The sequence below is a fragment of the Peromyscus leucopus genome, chromosome 15 (assembly GCF_004664715.2).
Source record: "Peromyscus leucopus breed LL Stock chromosome 15, UCI_PerLeu_2.1, whole genome shotgun sequence".
Taxonomy (NCBI): domain Eukaryota; kingdom Metazoa; phylum Chordata; class Mammalia; order Rodentia; family Cricetidae; genus Peromyscus; species Peromyscus leucopus.
Window position 1 is genome coordinate 5,742,527 of NC_051076.1, and position 19,418 is coordinate 5,761,944.

Below are 19,418 nucleotides of genomic sequence, written 5' to 3' on the forward strand. Positions count from 1 at the left end.
ACCGTCTGCTAGGCCGCTGGAGTACTCTGAGTAACCTAAGTGCAGGGCTTCTGTTGAATATTTACTTCCCACTTGTATTCTGTTTGCTGAGAATGCAAAGTACCAAATCCACCGAGAACTAATCCGACACCAGGTCTGAGATTCGGTAGGAACTCAGCCCTCTGAACCGATGGTACGCTGTCGATACAGTCTCCGGAAGTGCAGGACAGGAAGGTCTTATACTGTAAGTGACTCACTCATTTAGCAGCTTTCCAAGGTGGTATTTATAAAGAATGTGCTCTCTGTCGGATATTAGGCTCCAGGAATGCAGGGAGTATGAGGCATTATTTCTGATCTGAAGGAGTTTGTGATTTACTTGGATGGCTGTACGTACGTATGTATAACTGTGGGCGGATGTGACAGTCACAGAACAGTGTTCTTATTAGTCACTTATCACAGTGTCTGACAAAACACACTGTCATAAGTGTAGTGAGAGCCTGAGAGAAGGCAGTGGGCTGTGCAGCTGACCTTTGCCCCACTGCAAGTTTTCACTGAAGCAATTCCATCTTCCCAGGACTACCCTGACCCCACGTTAAGAAGGCAGCCCCTGCCACCCTCACATTTTGGAGCGCCTTTTCCTCCTCTGCTGTGGCTTTTTCTTGTTGCATTTCTTGTCTGTGGCCACAGTGGCCAATCTGAATCACCATTTCAGAGCAAGACACCCAGGATGCCTCTCACTCAACGGAGACTGCTGTTGGCTAGGAACCCAGCTGGTCCTGCCTGCAAACACATCTCACATTGTCTCTCTATGTGAGCTACACTTCCTGTAGTGTGGAAGTTGGGTTCCAATAGAAGCTGTCTCATGAATGAACATTATGAATGGACCAGGCCAAGGAAAGGCTGTGACTGGATCTGAAACAGTGCCAGTCAGCTTTTAGTTACTGCAACAGAATACCCGAGGCAGTCTACTTGAAAAAAAGAAGGGCTTGTTTTACTTCAGTCTGTGGTTGCATGGCCCCATTGTCTTTGGGCCCACGGTGAGGGAGTAGTTGGCGGAGGAAGTTACTCAGTTCATGGTGACTGGCAACAGAGAACATGTAAGGAAGAAAGAGGGAGAAGAAGAGGGTCTCAACATCCCCTTCCAGAGTGTGTCCAATGACCTCACTTCCTCTCATTTCCTAAGAGTGCAACCACCTGTTTATTAGTGATGCTACAGGCCGAAGACTGACCCTTTAAAGGACCAGCTTTGGAGTTACACATCTAACCTCTAACACAGCACTCTCCTGTGCGCATTGGTCCAGTGGCCTGCTCCAACTTACTACTGATGGGCGGGAGGCAAGGTGACATCACAGAAGAGTATGTGGGGGGTGAAGTGGGGTGCTGCCCCTTGTTGGGGGATACTCTGCCACACCTCCTCTTGCTTCCATGCAGAATTCACTTCCATGTCCATTTCCTGTTGATTCTGGGTAGGGTTAAGCCCCAGGAGGGCTTGAGCACCTGTTCGTGTGTATCAGGCATCTAGAACCAGGCCTGGCACACAAGCACACAGTATGAGGTACATGTTCTCACCCAGGTGACATGATTCTAATACTGCTCTGTTTTATGGTCCTTTAATGCTCCCCAGGGAGGCACCATGCTTCCTCACCTGAGGTTCCTTGAGGCACAGCAGGAGGTCAGTGCTCAGTAACATTGAATGAGACAAGGTCAGCTGGAGCTGGGCTCTGAAGGGGTAAATGGGGTTTTGCTCAGAAGAGGAGAGGCTGGGCATGAAGTTAGGAAAAAATACCTGGCAGATGGGTGATGCCATCATGAAACTGATCATGAGCCCTCCAAATCTGGGCCCACCTGATTTGGCCTCTAACCTGTCTCTCATAATCCATAACTGGTGGCCCCCCTCCACACGCTTGGTGAATATGCAGATGTCAAGGAAGATCAAGGGTATGTCGAACAGTTCTCTTGTATTTGCTCTGAATCACTTGTCCAGCTGCTCGAACTCACAGAGATCGCTGCTCTGCTCCGAGTGCTGGATAAAGGCGTGCGCAACGCCTGTGTGTGGATTTTAAAAGGGAAATGAATACGGTTAGAGAAAAATCAATAATAACTCTTACTAATTGAGGTAATATGTTAAACACAAGCCTAGTAATAATACAACTATTAAAATACTCTCAGAGTCTGTATTTTTGAACTTGCTGAGAACTCATTCAATGTATACATTCCAACCAGGGTAGAGTGAGCAATTTGTATTTGTATACAAATAGCTTTCTTGCTATTTGTACGTCCAAGATAATCTGCCATGAAGCCTTGGACTACATCTTCCAAGGGAAGGCTAGTTTTTAGGTCAAGGGGAAGCAGACGTGCCATTCATGTGGATACCGTGAATCTGGAGTGAGGTGGCCGAGGGTCAGCCCACAGGTGCAAGCACAGTTAGTTGTTCAAAAATTAGTAGAACATGTGTAACTATAATACTTTAAAAGCACAGTGCCCTTTCCCCTATATGGCTGTAAACCAGTGAGTAAATGCTAAGGAAAATTATAGTTCATTCTTTCATATATTTAAAACATTTTTGCATATTTGTGTACATGTACACCTTGTATGTTGAAACAAGGCCTCTCACTCGATCCCAGGTCTCACTGATTTGTCTACTCTAGCTAGCGAGCTTGACTTGGGGATCCCCTATTGCCATCTCCTGAGTGTCTTACATTGCAGGCATTTGTGTGGGTGCTGAGGATACAAACTCAGGTACCCACACCTGCACAGTGAGTGCTCTAGTTACTGAGCTATTTTCCCAGTTCCTTATTTTAGATAGGTTCTCACTAGGCAGACCTGGCTGGTCTGGGACTTGATGTCCTTGCTAACCAGGCTGTCCTTAATCTCATAGATCCACCTGCCTCTGCCTCTACCTCCTGAGTGCTGGGATTAAAGGGTTGCACCACCAAGCCTCCCCACCCCCATCTTAATCTATTAGAAATATTCACCAACAGGTAAATAGAGCTTGTGTTGTATGATTATAAATACCTATGGCTCGTGCTTTTCATCCATGCTGGAGTAAAAAGAAACCCCAATTATCTTCAGTTAGATTCAGCCACAGTTATGTTACACACCCACACAAAATCCTTTCTTTAGCTCTGTTGTTTGTGAAAAGTAAAAAAAAAAAAAAAAAAAAAAAGATGAAGATTTTGTACAAATGACGGCTCATTAAGGTGTATACTCAATGACTGACTTTAATTCCTAAGCCTCAGAACGACACCTGTATGAACCAGTGTCAGAGATGAGGGTAGGACTGGAGACGTGAAGCATCCCACACTTCCTGAGCTGGCCTCCTGCTCACAGGGCCCAGGACGTTCCCCTGCTTCCTGACTCCGAGAGCTGAGGGTGGCCTTGAGCATCTGACATCTGTGCTTCTGCAGCTTGCCCGTCTTTGGCTGTGGAAGCTTGTGCTATAACATCTGTGCTTCTGCAGCTTGCCCGTCTTTGGCTGTGGAAGCTTGTGCTATTGAACCAGCCTCTGAACATACTGCCACCCCACTCCAGAGCAGCACCTCGCGGCTGCCATGTTGTTCACTGGAATAGGTAGATACCTCTGGAGACACAGAGTGTTTCTAAGATGGCGTGTGTGCCTAGCACATATCTTACCTGTTGATAAATGTGCAGGGTCTTAGTCGGGGTTTCTGTTGCTGTCATGAAACACCATGACCAAAAGAGATTTGGAGAGAAAATGGTTTATTTTGCTTACTCTTCCATATTACTATTCGTAATCAAATGCAGTCAGGGCAGGAACTCAAACAGGGTAGGCATGTGGAGGCAGGAGCTGCTGCAGAGGCCATGGAGGGGTGCTGCTTACTGGCTTGCTCCTCCTGACTTGCTCAGCCTGCTTTTTTATACAACCCAGGACCACCAGCCCAGGCATGGCACCACCCACAATGGACTGGACCCTTCCCTATCAATCACTAATTAAGAAAATGCTCTACAGACTTGCCTGCAACCCCATCTTATGGAGACATTTTCTCACTTTTGGGTCCCTCCTCTCAGATGACTTTAGCTTGTGTCAAGTTGACATAAAACTATCCAGCACATGTAGTGTCTATGTAATGTATGTGTGTATTCACACATGCCACCTTTTTTCTTGGCATTTTTTGTGTTTGTATGTTTAGGTGTATGTAGGTACATGTGTATGTGTGTGTGGGTACATGCATTAAATAACATGTATGTTTGTTTGTGGAGGCCAGAGGTCAACCATGGAAGTCATTCCTCAGGAAGCCATCCTGTCATTTTTTTTTTTTTTTTTTTTTTTTAAGTTTGGAAAACCAATTTTTTGATTTCCATGTTTGTGTGAATAATTGAAGAGCAGTGATTTTTTTTTTTTTTTTTTTTAATTTGTTTTTATTTATGTGTATGAGTGTTTGCCTTCATGTATGTAGTATGCCATGTGTGTGCTTTGTGTTTGAGTAAGTCCCAGAAGAGGACACCAAATACCATGGAAGTGGAATTATAAATGATTGGTGGTCAAAATTAACTTTGTTTTTATGGATAAGGCCAGCTGAGGGTCTGGTCCTCAAGGATCACTAGGGCTTGGAATCCTGTAACATTTTTGAGTATTTTCCAGTCATTTCCAGGAGTCAGAGGCTCTGCTTGGAAGCACAGAGGATGTTTTGCTCTGTGTTGACACCCCCTTTGCAAAGTGCATGCTGAGTAGAGTCCACTCTGTAGGATCTCCAAGGCTCCCCAATCAAGAGAACACATGACTTCTCAGGCCTTTAAGGCATTATAAGAAATGCCCCACAGTCCCCTGGTACCTGCTTGACCTTTGAGGTCAAAGGTCTGTCATTGAACTTGAAACTCCCAGATTTGGCTGGGCTAGCTGGTCATTAGCTCCAGGGATCTGCCCGCCTTGCTTCCAGCGTGCTGGGATTGCAAGTGTCATGGGAGAAAGACACAACTGCTTTCATGTTTGACCCACCTTGATGTACGACTTTCTTGTATTCTGTGACTATGAAAGTTCATGTAACTATTTCCATGGTAGCACATGTCATCTGGGACAGCCTGGATCCATGTCGCTAGGTAGCGGTCATTCATGCTGGGCTCAGAGTAAACATGAAGCAGAAACTGAGGCACAAAGAGTCCTCTTGCCTGTGACAATGGGTAAGATTTGGTTTTGAAGTGATAAAATATTCTATAATTGGCAAGTGATGGTAGTTGCACACATTTGTAAGTGTGTTAAAACCTCTTAGATCACACACTTTAAAAGAATGAATTCCACGACATGCAAACAACGTCCCCCCAAAGTGACAGGAACAGCTGGAGAAGTGGCGTAGTTGGTAAAGTTCTCCCTGTGTGAGCGTGAGGATCTGAGTGTGATCCCCAGCATCCACATGAAAAGAGGTGCTTGTAACCCCAGTCCAAGAGAGGGAGAGGTAAATCCCTGGGGCTTACTGGCCAGCCCATCCAGGTCCCATTAAGAGAGCCTGTCTCAAAAAGCAAGATGGGGCTATCCAGATAGCTCGTGGATAAAAGCACTTACCATCAAACCCGAAGACCTGAGTTCAGTCCTTGGCATCTCCATGGTGGAGGAGAGAACTGATTCCTGCAAGCTACCCTCTGACCTCCATGTGCACACATAAGCACACATGCATACAAATGAATAAATAAATATAAAACAAAATAAAACCAGCAAGGATGGTGCATGAGAAAAAATACTCAAGATTGACCTGAGATGAGGACACACATACATACACACACACACTTGATAAGAAATAAATGATTGGAAAAAAAAAACCAAACAAACATGAGGCCCTGAGGTGACTTCCTGGTATTTAACTGGAAGGAAAGCTGGGTGGGACTTGCAAGTGACATAAGGCACAAGAGGTGCTCAGGGATCCCCATGGAAACAACACACAGTCCTAGAAAAGACTTGGGGTTCTGTTCCCACCTTCCTTGAGCTTCCTGGAAGAACACGTTAGACCATTCACTGGCTTCAATGAAGCTGTGGCTGGAAGCCCCAGAGAGACAGCAATGGCGTGTTCATGCAGCACCAGAACCTTCCCTGTTGTACAGGAGATTCTGCAGGACGGCTGCTGCAGCTGACCAGGTGGCCTTCAGAAATCTAAAGGGCAAGTGCCAGCCCCACAGAGACACTGACAGCAGCTGTCACTGCTGGCCTCATAGTCACTTTAGTGGAGTGTGTGGCTCTGACAGTGGCCCCTCATCACACAGAAGACAAGCCACTCTTCACGTCACAGAGTACAAGAAAGCCACAGATCACAAGATTTTCTGGATGTGTACTTGGAGGACATTAGGAAGGCAGGTTATATCAAACCAGAGAAATCTCTGCTGTGCTAACATTATTAGCTTCTTAGGTTGGTGGGAGCTGACGGTCTACTAAGTCATTATAGCCCCCAATTTTACCAGATATGTGAAAAAAAGTTAATTCAGACACAGAATTGGACAAGGAATGGGTATTTAAGGGACTAAGGTTTATTAAGGCAACTTGGCTCTGTATCAGCAACATTCTAATTCCCCACAATTACATAGTTGTAGGTGGACATTTCCTGTCCCAACCACCTGGTCCCAAATAACTAACTCAGAGGCTGAATATGAATTGTAAATGCTTGGCCAATAGCTCAGGCTTATTACTAACTAGCTCTTACATTTTAAGTTAACTCATATTTCTATTTATGCTCTGCCATGTGGTGGTACCTTTATTAGCATGGCACGTTCACCTCCTGTTCTCTCTGCTTCTGGCTGGTGACTCCTCTGACTCCACCCTTCTTCCCAGCATTCTCAGTTTGGCTCTCCCACCTAACCTTATTCTATTCAGCTATTGTACAGTCAGCTTGTTTATTAAACCAATCACAAGCAACAGATCTTCACAGTGTACAAAGGGATTGTTCCACAGCATGTAGTAGTCAATCATTCAGTCTTGTAGACTTTAACACAGATATGGCTTTTGTTCTGGGGACTTCAGTTCTAGGTGAGCACACACTTTTTTTTGTAAGATAGAATAATATTCCATTGTCTGGATCCATCATAACTTGTTGATGGACATTTGCATTGTTTCCATCTTTTGGCTGTTAGGAGAAATGCTGCCAACTAGACTACCTGGGTGTCTGTGTAGAAACACTTGCATTTCTTTTGATCAAAGACTGGAATTCCTGGGACATAGGAGGCTCTATGGTTAATCGTTTGAGGAATTGCCTCTCTGTTTTCCAAGGTGGCTCTGTTGTCCTACATTCTTATATGCTATGTATGATGTCTTCACCGATACTCACTGATCTGACTTTGGATTCTGGATGGATATAAGTTTTGAAAGGACTTGTGAAGGACCCCTACCCTCATAGGTTTTAAATGAAATGGGTATTTTTTTTTCATACTTTTTCTCTATTATCTGTGAAAGCATGCCTTGTGTGCTGGCAAGGTGGCTTAGCTGGAGAAGGTACTTGCCACACAAGCCTGATGCCTTGAATTCAATCCCATGGAGCTCCCAGGGGAAGAGAGAACCAGCTCCCAGGAGAAGAGAACCCGCTCCCAGGGGAAGAGAGAACCCGCTCCCAGGGGAAGAGAGAACCAGCTCCCAGGGGAAGAGAGAACCCGCTCCCAGGGGAAGAGAACCGCTCCCAGGGGAAGAGAGAACCCGCTTCCAGGGGAAGAGAGAACCAGCTCCCAGGGGAAGAGAGAACCCGCTCCCAGGGGAAGAGAACCTGCTCCCAGGGGAAGAGAGAACCCGCTCCCAGGGGAAGAGAACCCGCTCCCAGGAGAAGAGAGAACAAGCTCCCAGGGGAAGAGAGAACTCGCTCCCAGAAGTTGTTTTCTGGCTTCTTTAAGTACACTGTGGCACATATGTGCTCACATACACAAACACATGCACATAAGCAATTTTTTTAAACTAAAAAATGTGATTTGGGAAGAGGTCCTCTTGCCTGTGACAATAATAAAGGTGATCTTGTTTTGTTGGTTACTCTTCTGTTGCCGTGATGACACACCACAGCAAGGCATCTTATAGAAGAGGGTTTATGGTTCTAGAGGGTGGGGGCAGCCTGGAAGTGGGTGGCAGGCGTGACTACAGGGCAGGAAGCTGAGTGTCCACAAGCAAGAAACAGAGTGAACTAGAAGTATGTGGCTTTTCACTCTCACACCTACCCCAGTGACATACTCCTCCAGGGAGGCTGCAGCCCTTAGCTTTCCCCACACAGGACCAGCTAGGGACCAAGTACAAATGCCCAAGACTGTGGAGGGCCAGAGGGACTGGTGGAGAAGCAAGGAGTCTCAGACTGCTGTCTTTCACTGGTGTGGCTGACGAGTCCCTTTGCTTTGCAGGAGGACTGGCCCTGGCCCAAGTACTCTTCTTCTATGTGAAATACTTGGTGCTCTTTGGTGCTCCGGCTCTGCTCATGCGCCTGGACGGACTCACACCACCACCCCTTCCCCGCTGCGTGAGCACCATGTTCAGCTTCACTGGGATGTGGAGGTCAGTCTCATAGTTTGCTTAAGTCTTTTGGGTGTGTCCAGTGGACTTGCTGGCTTCAGAGAGTTTGGCTACTGTTCTTCCCCTTTACCAAAGCTACATGTGGTACTACACATTCTTAGCCTGCTAACGTGATGGCAGTCCACGCTCTCTGACCCCCACAGAGTTATCATCAAGCTGTGGAGGTAAGTGAGGCAGGACACACACAGGACTTTCTTATGGCTGTAAGAAAATACCCTGACCAAAGCAATTTAAGGGAAAAAGCTCATTTTGGTTCACTGTTTGCATGTAAAGGCCAACATGGAAGTTCTAGACCTGGGAGCTTGGGAGGCAGCTGGTCACATTGCATCTGCAACCAGGCAGCAGGCAGCAGTGAGTGCTGGTGCTTTATGGTTCTCCATAAAGGAGAAGCTGGTGCTCCTCCTTTATGCAATCCAAGACCCAAGCCCAGGGAAGGGTACCACTTGCCCTTAGAGTGTGTCTTCCCACCCCAGCTAACCTATCCAAGATGGTATACCTGGAGGCTTGTCTCCCAGGTGAATCTGGATCTGCTCAAGTTGACAGTAAATGTCATCACAGACATGCTATGAGATCTTCATTACTCTGCTTTCCTTGAAAAATGACTGTGTAAATCTCACCGTTGACTAAAAACAGGCTGAGTGCAGCAGCCTAGGCCAGCGCTCACTGCCATTCACTCATTCTCAGGTTTTGAAAAACCTTCTGGTCTGGTTGTCTTGTCTCTTCAGTAACAGCAGTAAGGTGATGTGTACATCTGTCTCCCAAAGTTCTTTTGAAGATGAGGCAAGCCGTGGCAGATGTTTCCAGATGTTAGCCCTCAACTTGGTGTTGTTCCCGGGCAAGATTTTGTACAATAGACTGAAGTTTTCTCTGAGTTCTTTCACTGTTACTGATTTTTTTTTTTCAAACTTATGATTGGCCCAGGAATTTTGTTCCTAAAGATCTCCAAGTCTCTGGTCATTTTTGATGGCTGACTTCCAGAAGGATTTGTTTGCACCTGTGTTTTTCTGAATGTGTCCAGTGTGTAACAAGGGTCAGGACTGCTGCTGCAATTGCAGACCCAGTGGAAGAGGCTCAGGGTGGGCACTGGCTCAGCAGGGATGTCAGTGCCCACTTAGAACCTGGGCTTCGGTTCCCTCAATCGCCTCTTTCTCGTTCTGGTCCTGCTCAGAGTTACTGCTCTGCCTCACTCATCACTGTAGACCCAAGACAGGTAGCAGGATAGAGAACTCAGTGAGTGTTACCGTGTCCCATGCTGCTCTTCTGCAGGACACAGGCGGCATGCATGCCCCATGCTGCTCTTCCTCAGGACACAGGCAGCATGCATGTCCCATGCTGCTCTTCTGCAGGACACAGGCGGCATGCATGCCCCATGCTGCTCTTCCTCAGGACACAGGCAGCATGCATGCCTGGTGCTGCTCTTCCTCAGGACACAGGCGGCATGCATGTCCCATGCTGCTCTTCTGTAGGACACAGGCGGCATGCATGCCCCATGCTGCTCTTCTGCAGGACACAGGCGGCATGCATGCCCCATGCTGCTCTTCTGCAGGACACAGGCGGCATGCGTGCCTGGTGCTGCTCTTCTGCAGGACACAGGCGGCATGCAGTGTTGCTGCTCCATAGTCGTGTGGGCACATGCGGAGTGACCTGGGCTTCTCTGTGCACATTTTAGTTGTGTCCCAGCTTGCTTTTCGGGGTTGGGAGTTTCCTGTGGTTATGGAAGGGCTGTTAAGCAGCTCCTGGCACTTCCTTCGTCATTTTGTTAGGCCCCAGGCTGGCCTTTTGAATGGCAAGACCAGGAATGCCGGCAAAGGGGCTCTTTTCAAGGCTGGATAGTTTTTTTGAGCTGAATCTCACTGGAAGTTCTCATCACATGACCCTCTTAGAAGGTCACTCCCTTAGTCAGTGGTGATGTCCAGGGATGATTTGGGAATATGTCACAAGCATCTGGTGGGAGCCCTGCATGGCTTCTCTGCCTATCTGTTGTGACCATCTGTGCTAATGTACTTGGGAAGGATGTTTTCCTGGGGTCTTCTGCAGTGTCAGCTGGAGTGGTCACCATGGTGACCAGGGCAGTTTCTTTGTCCATAGTTACTAACTCGCTGATTACCACAAGGTGGCTGTTTCATGCAGTAAAACAGAATGTCTGTTTTTGTTTTCTATAATCAAAATTTTTAAAAAGTTTTTTTTTACATTGTAAGTGTGTGTGTGTGTGTGTGTGTGTGTGTGTGTGTGTGTGTGTGTGTGTGTATCTGTGTATAGTTATGTGTATATGAGTGCAGGTGCCCTTGGAGGCCAGAAGATACCTGATATTACATGCAGTGGGGCTGGGGTTCCAGGTAGTTTGACCCATCTGGTGTGAGCACTAGGAACCAAATTTGTGTCCTATTGAAAAGCAGTATACACTCTTAACTGATGAGCCATTGCTCCAACCCCTTTATGTAACTTATTTTTGTCCAAGAAAGATCCTCAACTTATGTAAACTACAGAGATAGATAGCCCTAGTCCACCATTGTCGCAGTCAGGAACAAATCGTTACCCTGTGGAGGCTCCGAAGTGGGAGCCCTTCCAGAGAGGACTGAAAGGCATGTATAAGAGCACTTGATGGAAAAAGAAATGGATTCTCCTCTAGGACTGATGCTGGCTGCCACCCTAGCATCTGCAGCATGCAAGACTAGAAGGTTCCTTGCTTTTTTAGATTTATTGATGAAAGCAAATGTCTATGTGTATATGCATGCCGTTGTGAGTTTGTGTGCCCTGTGTGCATGCGGGTGACCAAGGAGTTGGAGCTAGAGTTTCTGGTGTTTGTGAACTGCATGCTGTGGTTCTGGGAACTGAACCTGAGTCCTCTGCAGAGCAGCAAGTGCTCTTACGTGCAGAGCTACCTGCCCAGTTTGTGTTGTTTTGTTTTGTTTTTGAGACAAGATGTTGCTGTGTAGCCTTGGCTGGTTTTTGAGATCATGAAATCAGCCTCCCGAGTGCCAGGGTTACAGTGTGCATCACCACACCTAGCCCCTCCACATTTTTAAGTGTCTTTCCAGTTTGCTACTTACACTTAAGGCTTGTGTCTTTGTAGGAGGTGACATTTTCAGGTTAAACAGCTGAGTTTCAGAATCCAGGCGAGCCTCTGAGCCATTGTGCCCAGGGGAAAGCTCAGGAGAGGCTTCTGTCTGGAAAAAAAAAAAAGAATTAAAATGCTGATTATCTTTGTGTCATTTGCAGACCATTCCTTCCTCACAGGGAGGTTTTTCAGTGTTGTGTGTGAGTGTGCACGGATGTCTAGTATATGTGTATCTTTGTGTAGTGTATGTGTGTATCTGTGTAGTGTCTGTGTGTGTGTGTGCATCTGTGTGTCTGTGTAGTGCGTGCGTGCGTGCATGTGTGTGTGTGTGTGTGTGTATGTGTGCATGTGTGTGTGCATATGTACATTTACGTTCTTTCATGTGGAGGTCAGAGGTAAATGTTGGATGTCTTTCTCAACCGCTCTCCATCCTATCTTCTGAGACAGTCTCTCACTGAACCTGGAAGTCACTGTTTGGCTAGACTGCCTGGCCAGCAAGCTCTGGGGATCTGCCTGCCTCTGCTTCCCCTGCACCAGGGTTGCAGACATAAATGACCACACCCAGCTTTTTTCTGTGGGTGCTGGGGTGGCAGCTTTCCCTGCTGAGTCCTCTCTCCAGCACTGGTTGACAGTGTTTCATGTTACATTTCTGAGTGTATGGTCTGTGAAGGGAAGGCAAGCTGTGAAGCTGTGATGTCTAGTGTCCAGCTTTACCCTGATGTTTCTGGGCTGCATATTGGGTGTTGCTCCAGACGGAGACTGGCTCCCTCTTCCTGAACCTAAGAAGAATTTAGTCAAGAACAGAGGGGAAAGCTGGTGGTGCACGTATTCTGCTGGGCCATGGCAGATGAGAGAGGCTTCTCCTGGAGGTTATTGAGTGATTCTCCTAATCTCCTGGAAACAGTTATTGAGTGAGGTTTAGAACCAATGATGAGTCTGTCATTAGCACAGTACTTTACATACCTAACATGAGGCTGGCTGTACCGTCTTCCCATGCACTTTGAATAGCAGGGCCAATGCCAGCAGCCTGCTGTGACTTTAGAATCTGAGCTTTGTGTCATAGAAGAGATGACCCTGGCCGTTGGCGGAGAGATGATCTTCCTTAACAGGATGGTTTATATTGGCCATGAAGAACTGCTTCTCACTTTGATGGCCCACAGGTACAGTTGGGACCTGATGGGTCTATCCACTCATTTCCCTGGCTTCCCTTTGCATGGATCTTGTTGAAATATTTACAAATGTAGCAAAGCCCCAAGGAGCAGCTGTATTCCCATGGTGTGAGTTTTCCATGGTTGTATGGGGCTGAGAAATTGAAATTTCTATGCTTAATCTCTAGGTTTCATGTTTTAATTTAGATGAGCTGAGATCGCTAATGAGTATCTTTTGCCAAGAGTCATTAAAGACGGCATTGCGTCTGAGGTTCCAAATTAGCATTCTGACCATGTCTCCTGATTTGATTTCTGGTTATGAAAGTGAAGTGTGCAAAGCGATAGGATTTCCCACAGTGGCTGGTGAGTTATGGGTCAATTTCAGTTATCTCAAGGATCTGAGGCAGCTTGCCCTCCGCACCGCTTGAATTATGGCATTTTCCGGCCTTTGCAGGCAAATTCATGCATCACCCTTATCCCAGAGGAATCTAGATAGTGGTTGGTGGGGGCTAGACTTCATTGTGTGAGTACATCTTTAGACTGGGAGGAGGAGCAGCAGGAGGAGTCCGAGCGCTTGCTCTCAGTGGGGCATCAATTGCCCAGACTGGTAGGTCAATAGAAGACTTTAGATCTCTAGGTAGGAAGTTGGTTCTGCTGTGCAATAGATGATGAATCCAGTAATGAACTGCTGGTTCTTTGAGCTTCCTGCCTTTGAATGATGCTTAACCTCCAGTTGTAAGGCAGGATGGCAGGCATGGAGTTGGTGAGATTATATGCCATGGTCTCCCAGCATTGCTGGTACAAAACAAAGACTAGGTGAACCTAAAGAGGAAAGGTGGAACTGGCTTTGTTCACAAGTGCTCACCCCATCCAGAGAGACCCTAATCCCCAAGAGCTTGCTCTTCACCAGCTGTGAGACTCGGGGTAAGTTGTTCCATTTCCTGGTCCAGTCTTCTACCTCTCAATGAGGACTCGTCCCGTAGGATAACGTGACAGTTGGAAATGAGCATATAGTAGATCCCCAGGAAGTAATAACATTTTACTTTTTTTTAATGGGGAGGTTGTGGTAAGCCTGACAAAGCCAAAGGTGACCATGAGGTCTACCTCCTGCTGGGCCAGGCCTAGGAACAGTGAGTGCTGAAGGGATTGGCCAAGCAAAGACTCCATCCAGTTGGGGACTAGAGAAGCTGTGATTCAGCCAAGTGGGGCGGAGTCGTGAGCTCTTCACCAACCCAGCCGCAGAGAAGGGGGGCGGCTTCCGCTAGCCTACAATATTCTGCTACTCATGTGATTTGGCAAGTTAGTGGCTTCCTTCCACCTCATTTTTCTGAGGCATGAAGATGGACTGATAGCAGTACTTGCTCTGGCAGGCTGCTGTGAGGTTAATGGAGACCACACACTCAGGCAGTGGACACAGGGCAAGCAAACACCAAAATATTAGCTCAGTGTCATTGGTACAGATAGATTAAAATTTATACTCTGCCTTTCGCTTTTTTACTTTTCCAATAAAGAAAGCCTGGAAAGGTAAGTGGTTGAAGATGTGGAAAATTTAGGTAGCACTAGGTAGAAGATAAAGGATTCAAGGAGGCATGTGGTCCCAGGTGTGCCCCAGGCATTGGGTTATTATTATTATTGCTGAACACATTCGCAGTATCCAGCTATGAACACTACGTCACCTATCTTTCTTCATTTACCCAACTCTTCCCTCTCTGGTCCTTGTCAACAGACCCAGTGAATGCACTTTATTTCTTCATATTTTAAATCCCCTTTTTCTTTTTGTCTGAGCACAAACTTCCATAGATGGAAATGGAAAGGAAATATGGAGCTGGCCACTGTTCTGTTTTGCTTCCGGTTTGTTTTACTTCAAAGGCTGTCCTCTCCATTTTCCTTGTGTGGAATTGTGGGTAAGCTCTTTGTGTGAAGGCTTCTAGAATAAGAAGCAGTGTGGCACAGGAAACACCAGGACTTCTTTATATGGAAGGCATTAGTCATGAGTCTTACTAGTCACCAGAGTATGGTGTTTGGGGACACAGGTGTGGAGCCAGGCTGCCTGTGCTGGGGTCCTGGTTCCCCTCAGGAAATCCATGCTGAAGCGATGGATGTGAAATGTCTCTCATAGGTGCATGTGTCTGAACACTTGGTCTCTGGTGGATGCTGATGTTTTGGGAGTTTGTTGAACCTTCAGGAGGTGGGACCTCACTGGAGGAGGCAGGTCTTTGGGGCTGCCCTTCAGGTTTATAGCTGGCCTTGTTTCCTGTGTGGATCTGACTCCTGATCTGCCAGATGAGCAAACAGTCTCACATTCTTGCTGCAGCAGACATGAACTGTTTCCTTCACCACCCCTTTGTACCGTACCTCCTTGCCATGATGGAGTCTAGCCCCTCAAACTGCATGAGCCCAAACAAACTTCTCTTCCCTCACTTCTGTTCTTGTCAAGTATTTATTTGGCCACAGTGAGAGAAAAGTGATGAATTCAATAGATAATCATGCTTTTCTAAACTTCTGGCCACTGGTTTGGTTTGGTATATAACTGGTTGGTCCACACCCGAGGATATGAAACACACCGGGCATGACCACCATTGGTTTCCAGCCTTCCTCATCTCCTGATGTGTAACTGGACTTTTCTGTGTGTACTGTGATTCACTGATCCACACCTGAAGGATGTGATACACACTGGGCATGACCACCGTGGGTTCTCAGCCTTCCTCATCTCCTGGTGTGTAACTGATCTTTCTGTGTGTGCTGTGATCCACACCTGAAGGTTGTGATACACACCGGGCATGACCACCATGGGTTCTCAGCCTTCCTCATCTCCTGATTTTCATCAGGCGTTGTATGTGGTGTGTCAAAATATTATGCCTACCTTCAGTTTTACTGAGAATAAATGCACCTTTTGAAGGATCCAGAAGGAGGAGTGTGTACACCTGACTTAATTACAGTCATCATTTCAACAGACATTGTGCTCTGCCACAGATAGTAGATGAGGGGGGAAGTTGCCAACTTGAAGGAAGAAAAGACTTTCCATTCAGACTTTCATGCAGGAGGAGTCTGACAGACAGCTGCTTGTCTTTGGGTTTGGGATTTTTCTAAGGGAAGTGCTGAGGAGAAAAAATCAAATTCTCTTACAAATTAAGGTAAGGAAACTGGATGCAGTGTTGGGAGTGAAGTTCTTGTAGAACACGCCATGTAAACAGCCAGAGTCTAAGGATACCAACAGCAGTGCCCTCAGCCATGTAGCTGACACTCTGCTGAGATGGTTGTAACGCTCTCAAGTGTGTTCTGCTCTCCTTATGTCTCCAGTGATGTGGGACTGAAACACACTCCTCTGTGGACTAGAGTGTGAGGCTGTGACAGAATGTGGGATTCAAGGGACCAGAAAATGATGTTGGCTTGGGTATCAACTCCCTAGAAATAATATGTGGAAGTGGCAGAGAGGGTTCTGTTGGCAGAGGGTTGGTTTTAGGCACCAAGGAATAGGAGGAAGTAGCTGCCACATTAGCCTGGCACTGAGTGGGTGGTGGTATGGGGCTGTTTAGGGTCTCCCTCATTATGTTAGAAACAGGACTCTAGAAACTTCCTAGATGGAGGTTGGAAGGAGGCTTCTCTGATGCCCACACAGAGATGACTATTTCTCCCATGGATGTCTCCTCCTACATCCCCCTTACCCTTTCCATCCCTTTGTCTTATAAAATAAGGATGAAGATATCATCAGAGACACTGTATAACATATTCCAGGTTGTATTGTTGATAAGAAAGACTTTTGATGAATAATGATTTTTCTCAGAGATGAAAATTCATGCCTTCTATATCACTATAGATGATTATATTTCCTCTTTATGTTATACTATGAATATATGCAATATTCTTTTTATTTATTCATATTATTTTTATTTACCTGTATGTGTATATGTCTGTGTGAGTGTATGCCACATGTTTGCAGGTACCTGCAGAGGTCAGAAGAGAACATTGGATCCCCTAGTTGTGGAGTTTCAGGAGGTTGTGAGCTGCCTGACATGGGAGTTTGGGAACTGAACTCGGATCCTCTGCAAGAGCAGTATGTGCTCTTAACTTCTGGACAGTCTCTCTAGCCCCGAAAGAAAGCATTTGTTGGTGCCATCTTTTTGAGTCTTAAGACTGCTGATTGGTTCAGCTTTGATGTGTTTGCTTGTGTTGTTACTGCAGACCCACTTGCCATCTTTATTCCAACCCACCTATCTGCGTAGATGTTCAATGTTAACAGTTATGGATACAAGCAGAATTCTCTATCCTGTCCAGTTGCTTCCCAAGGAACAATGTTAATACCTTGTCTTCTATGAAGAACGGTAACCCATGGCGTAAAGATTGAATGGCATCTATGATTGTCATGGTTGGAAGCATTGCTTAATTTTTTGCCATGGTGTGTGCTTGGCGTGCTTGGCATGGTGTGTGGCTAGCTGGTGTGCAGTTTGGCATGCCTGGCATGGTGTGCAGCCTGGCATGGTGTGCATCTTGGCATGCTCCAGAAGTTTTGAAGTGAACACTCAGAAGGTTTCAGATTTGGGAAGCTCAGTTCATCTAACATTCTTTTGTGTTCTGTCTGTTTAAAGACACCGCACCTATGCATGATTTTGCCTCAGTAACATTGAATTTCTGCCCAGCAGCACTGGAACTCTGAGGGAACACCACTACTGTTTTTCTCGGATAAGACACACCATGGCCTTCTTGTGCTTAGGAACACCACACGGTACTTCCCATGCCATGGCTGGGGACAGTGATGCCATCTCCCAGAATACACCAAAATGTGGAGCATAGATGGGCTGCCGCTGTGGAGTGCGCCAACATCTCAGGGAGTTCTTTCCGTCTAACAGGTCCAGAGGCTCGGGGGTTTTGGCCTCTGAACTTGAATAACTGCACAGATGTTCATTTGGAGCTATACGTGAATTTATCGGATAAACTCACAAACACAGGGTCCTGGGATAAGGGGCATGGATTCTCAAGGGGTGAGGATAGACCTCACCAAGAAGGTCACATGCAAGTGAAAACCTGAAGGAAGGCATGAGAGACACATGACTAGCTGGAGAGGTGTTGCAGGAAGAGGGTGCAGCCAGTGCAAAGGCCCTGGGCCAGAGGCATGTCTAAGAGAACAAGGAACAGCAGTGAGGCGAGTGTGACTGTAATGGAGCATGAAGTGAGGAACAGGAGAAGGTCGTGAGATGGGCAGGAGAGTGGTCCCAGATGCCATTGTGTATCCGTGGTTTCCACATCTCAGTTAGATGGAGAATGTGGGAGGGACTTGAGCTGAGAAGCAGGCATGCTGTGTGGAAGCAATAACCCAGAGCCCAGCCCCGATGAATCCTCTTACCACATAAAGAAATACCTGACTCTACCGCTGATGTCCCAGAATTGCTCCAAGGCACAGGTGGAGGTCAGCACCAGGAGCCTGGCTGTCTTTGGAGAGTCAGCAGGAAAGCTGAACTCTGCGGCTGTGGTAGGTGAGTGCTCCTGGTGGCTGAGGGTGAGCTCTAGAAGTCAGTGAGATGGTTCAGTGGGCAAAGACACTTGCCATTGAACCTAAAATCCTTTCCCAAGGAAAGACATAAGCCATATCTGCCCCTTCTCCTAAGGTCCCAGTGGCAAACCCAGGCCTGATTCCACCAAAGGCCACTCTAAAGAATCAGTGAGCTCTCCTGGGTGTCCTGACAGAGCATAGGTGAAGGGTTTCCTAAAGGGATGTGGGTGCTCCTCACTTAACGGCTGTATCCAGAAAGCCCTGCTCAGCAAGGATCAGGGTATCCCTGTAGCCACAGAGGTGGAGTCCTCTGCCCTTAGCCCCACCCCCTGCAGCGCCACAGGCAGAGTTGGCAGTTGGCAGGGTGTGGTTGGGTACTGTCGGGGGAGGGTGATGGGGGAAGAGGTGTAAACTATCAACAAGCCCTGCTGGGATGGTATCGCGAGGTGGGCACAGCTACATGCTTTAAGTTGCTTGGCTCAGAGGACAGTCACTCGCAACACCTGATGACCTGAGTTCGATTCCCAGTACTCACACGATGGAAGGCGAGCACTGACTCCCATGTGCTGTCTTCTGATCTTCGCGTACAGCACAACACTTGCCCACACCCCTAATTAGACAAACGTGTTGAACAAACGGATTGAAGATGGGCTCCAGCTTAGGATGAACTAGTTGAAGCGTTCATTTCCAGAAAGCCCTAACTGTGTTATGAGGCATGAACGTTCAAATGACTTCAAGCCTAGGGTGCCAGCAATGAGGTGACACTCACTCATGGCTTTTCTGGGTAAAAGGCACATGGGGTCCCTTAGAGATTTCCCTTTTTCTTACAATCATGGTTCAATCTTTAAGACTTCTTGTCCTTTCATTCCCTTTTCGTGGGAAGAAGAAGGTGGCCAGATGGATCTCCTGCACAAAGGTGTTTGCATTTGAAGTTGAGTTTGGAAACGATTCAGGTCATAATGAATACAGAAAACTCTTCAGGCAATGCGTTATTAAAGGCATGTGCCGGAACTGCGCCTGTACAGTGTGAACTTATTAGCATTTCAGACTGATGCCTCTTTTACATTTAATTAGATTTCAGGCTTCAATCGATTTATTAAATGAATTTCTCACTGCTGAAAAGGTGTAATATGCACACGGCAGTGGCTTTTACACAGCCCTTCTGTCCTCATCCACTCAAACAGGTTCTTGCTTCTGTCTGATTCAAAGCTGGAGGTTATTTTCCAAAGCTACTGTACAGCATAAATACAGCCTGTTTAGAGCCTG

At 46.8% G+C, this 19,418-nt stretch overlaps 1 protein-coding gene across 1 annotated transcript in view; it reads left to right on the forward strand.

The window, feature by feature from the left end:
* Window positions 1-19,418, forward strand: part of Hhat (hedgehog acyltransferase) — a 268,490-nt gene that overhangs the window by 79,470 nt on the left and 169,602 nt on the right. Inside the window, exon 8 of the mRNA XM_028882840.2 lies at window positions 8,290-8,440. Within this exon, the coding sequence (XP_028738673.1) occupies window positions 8,290-8,440 (151 nt within the window). The remainder of the gene's footprint in view (window positions 1-8,289; window positions 8,441-19,418) is intronic.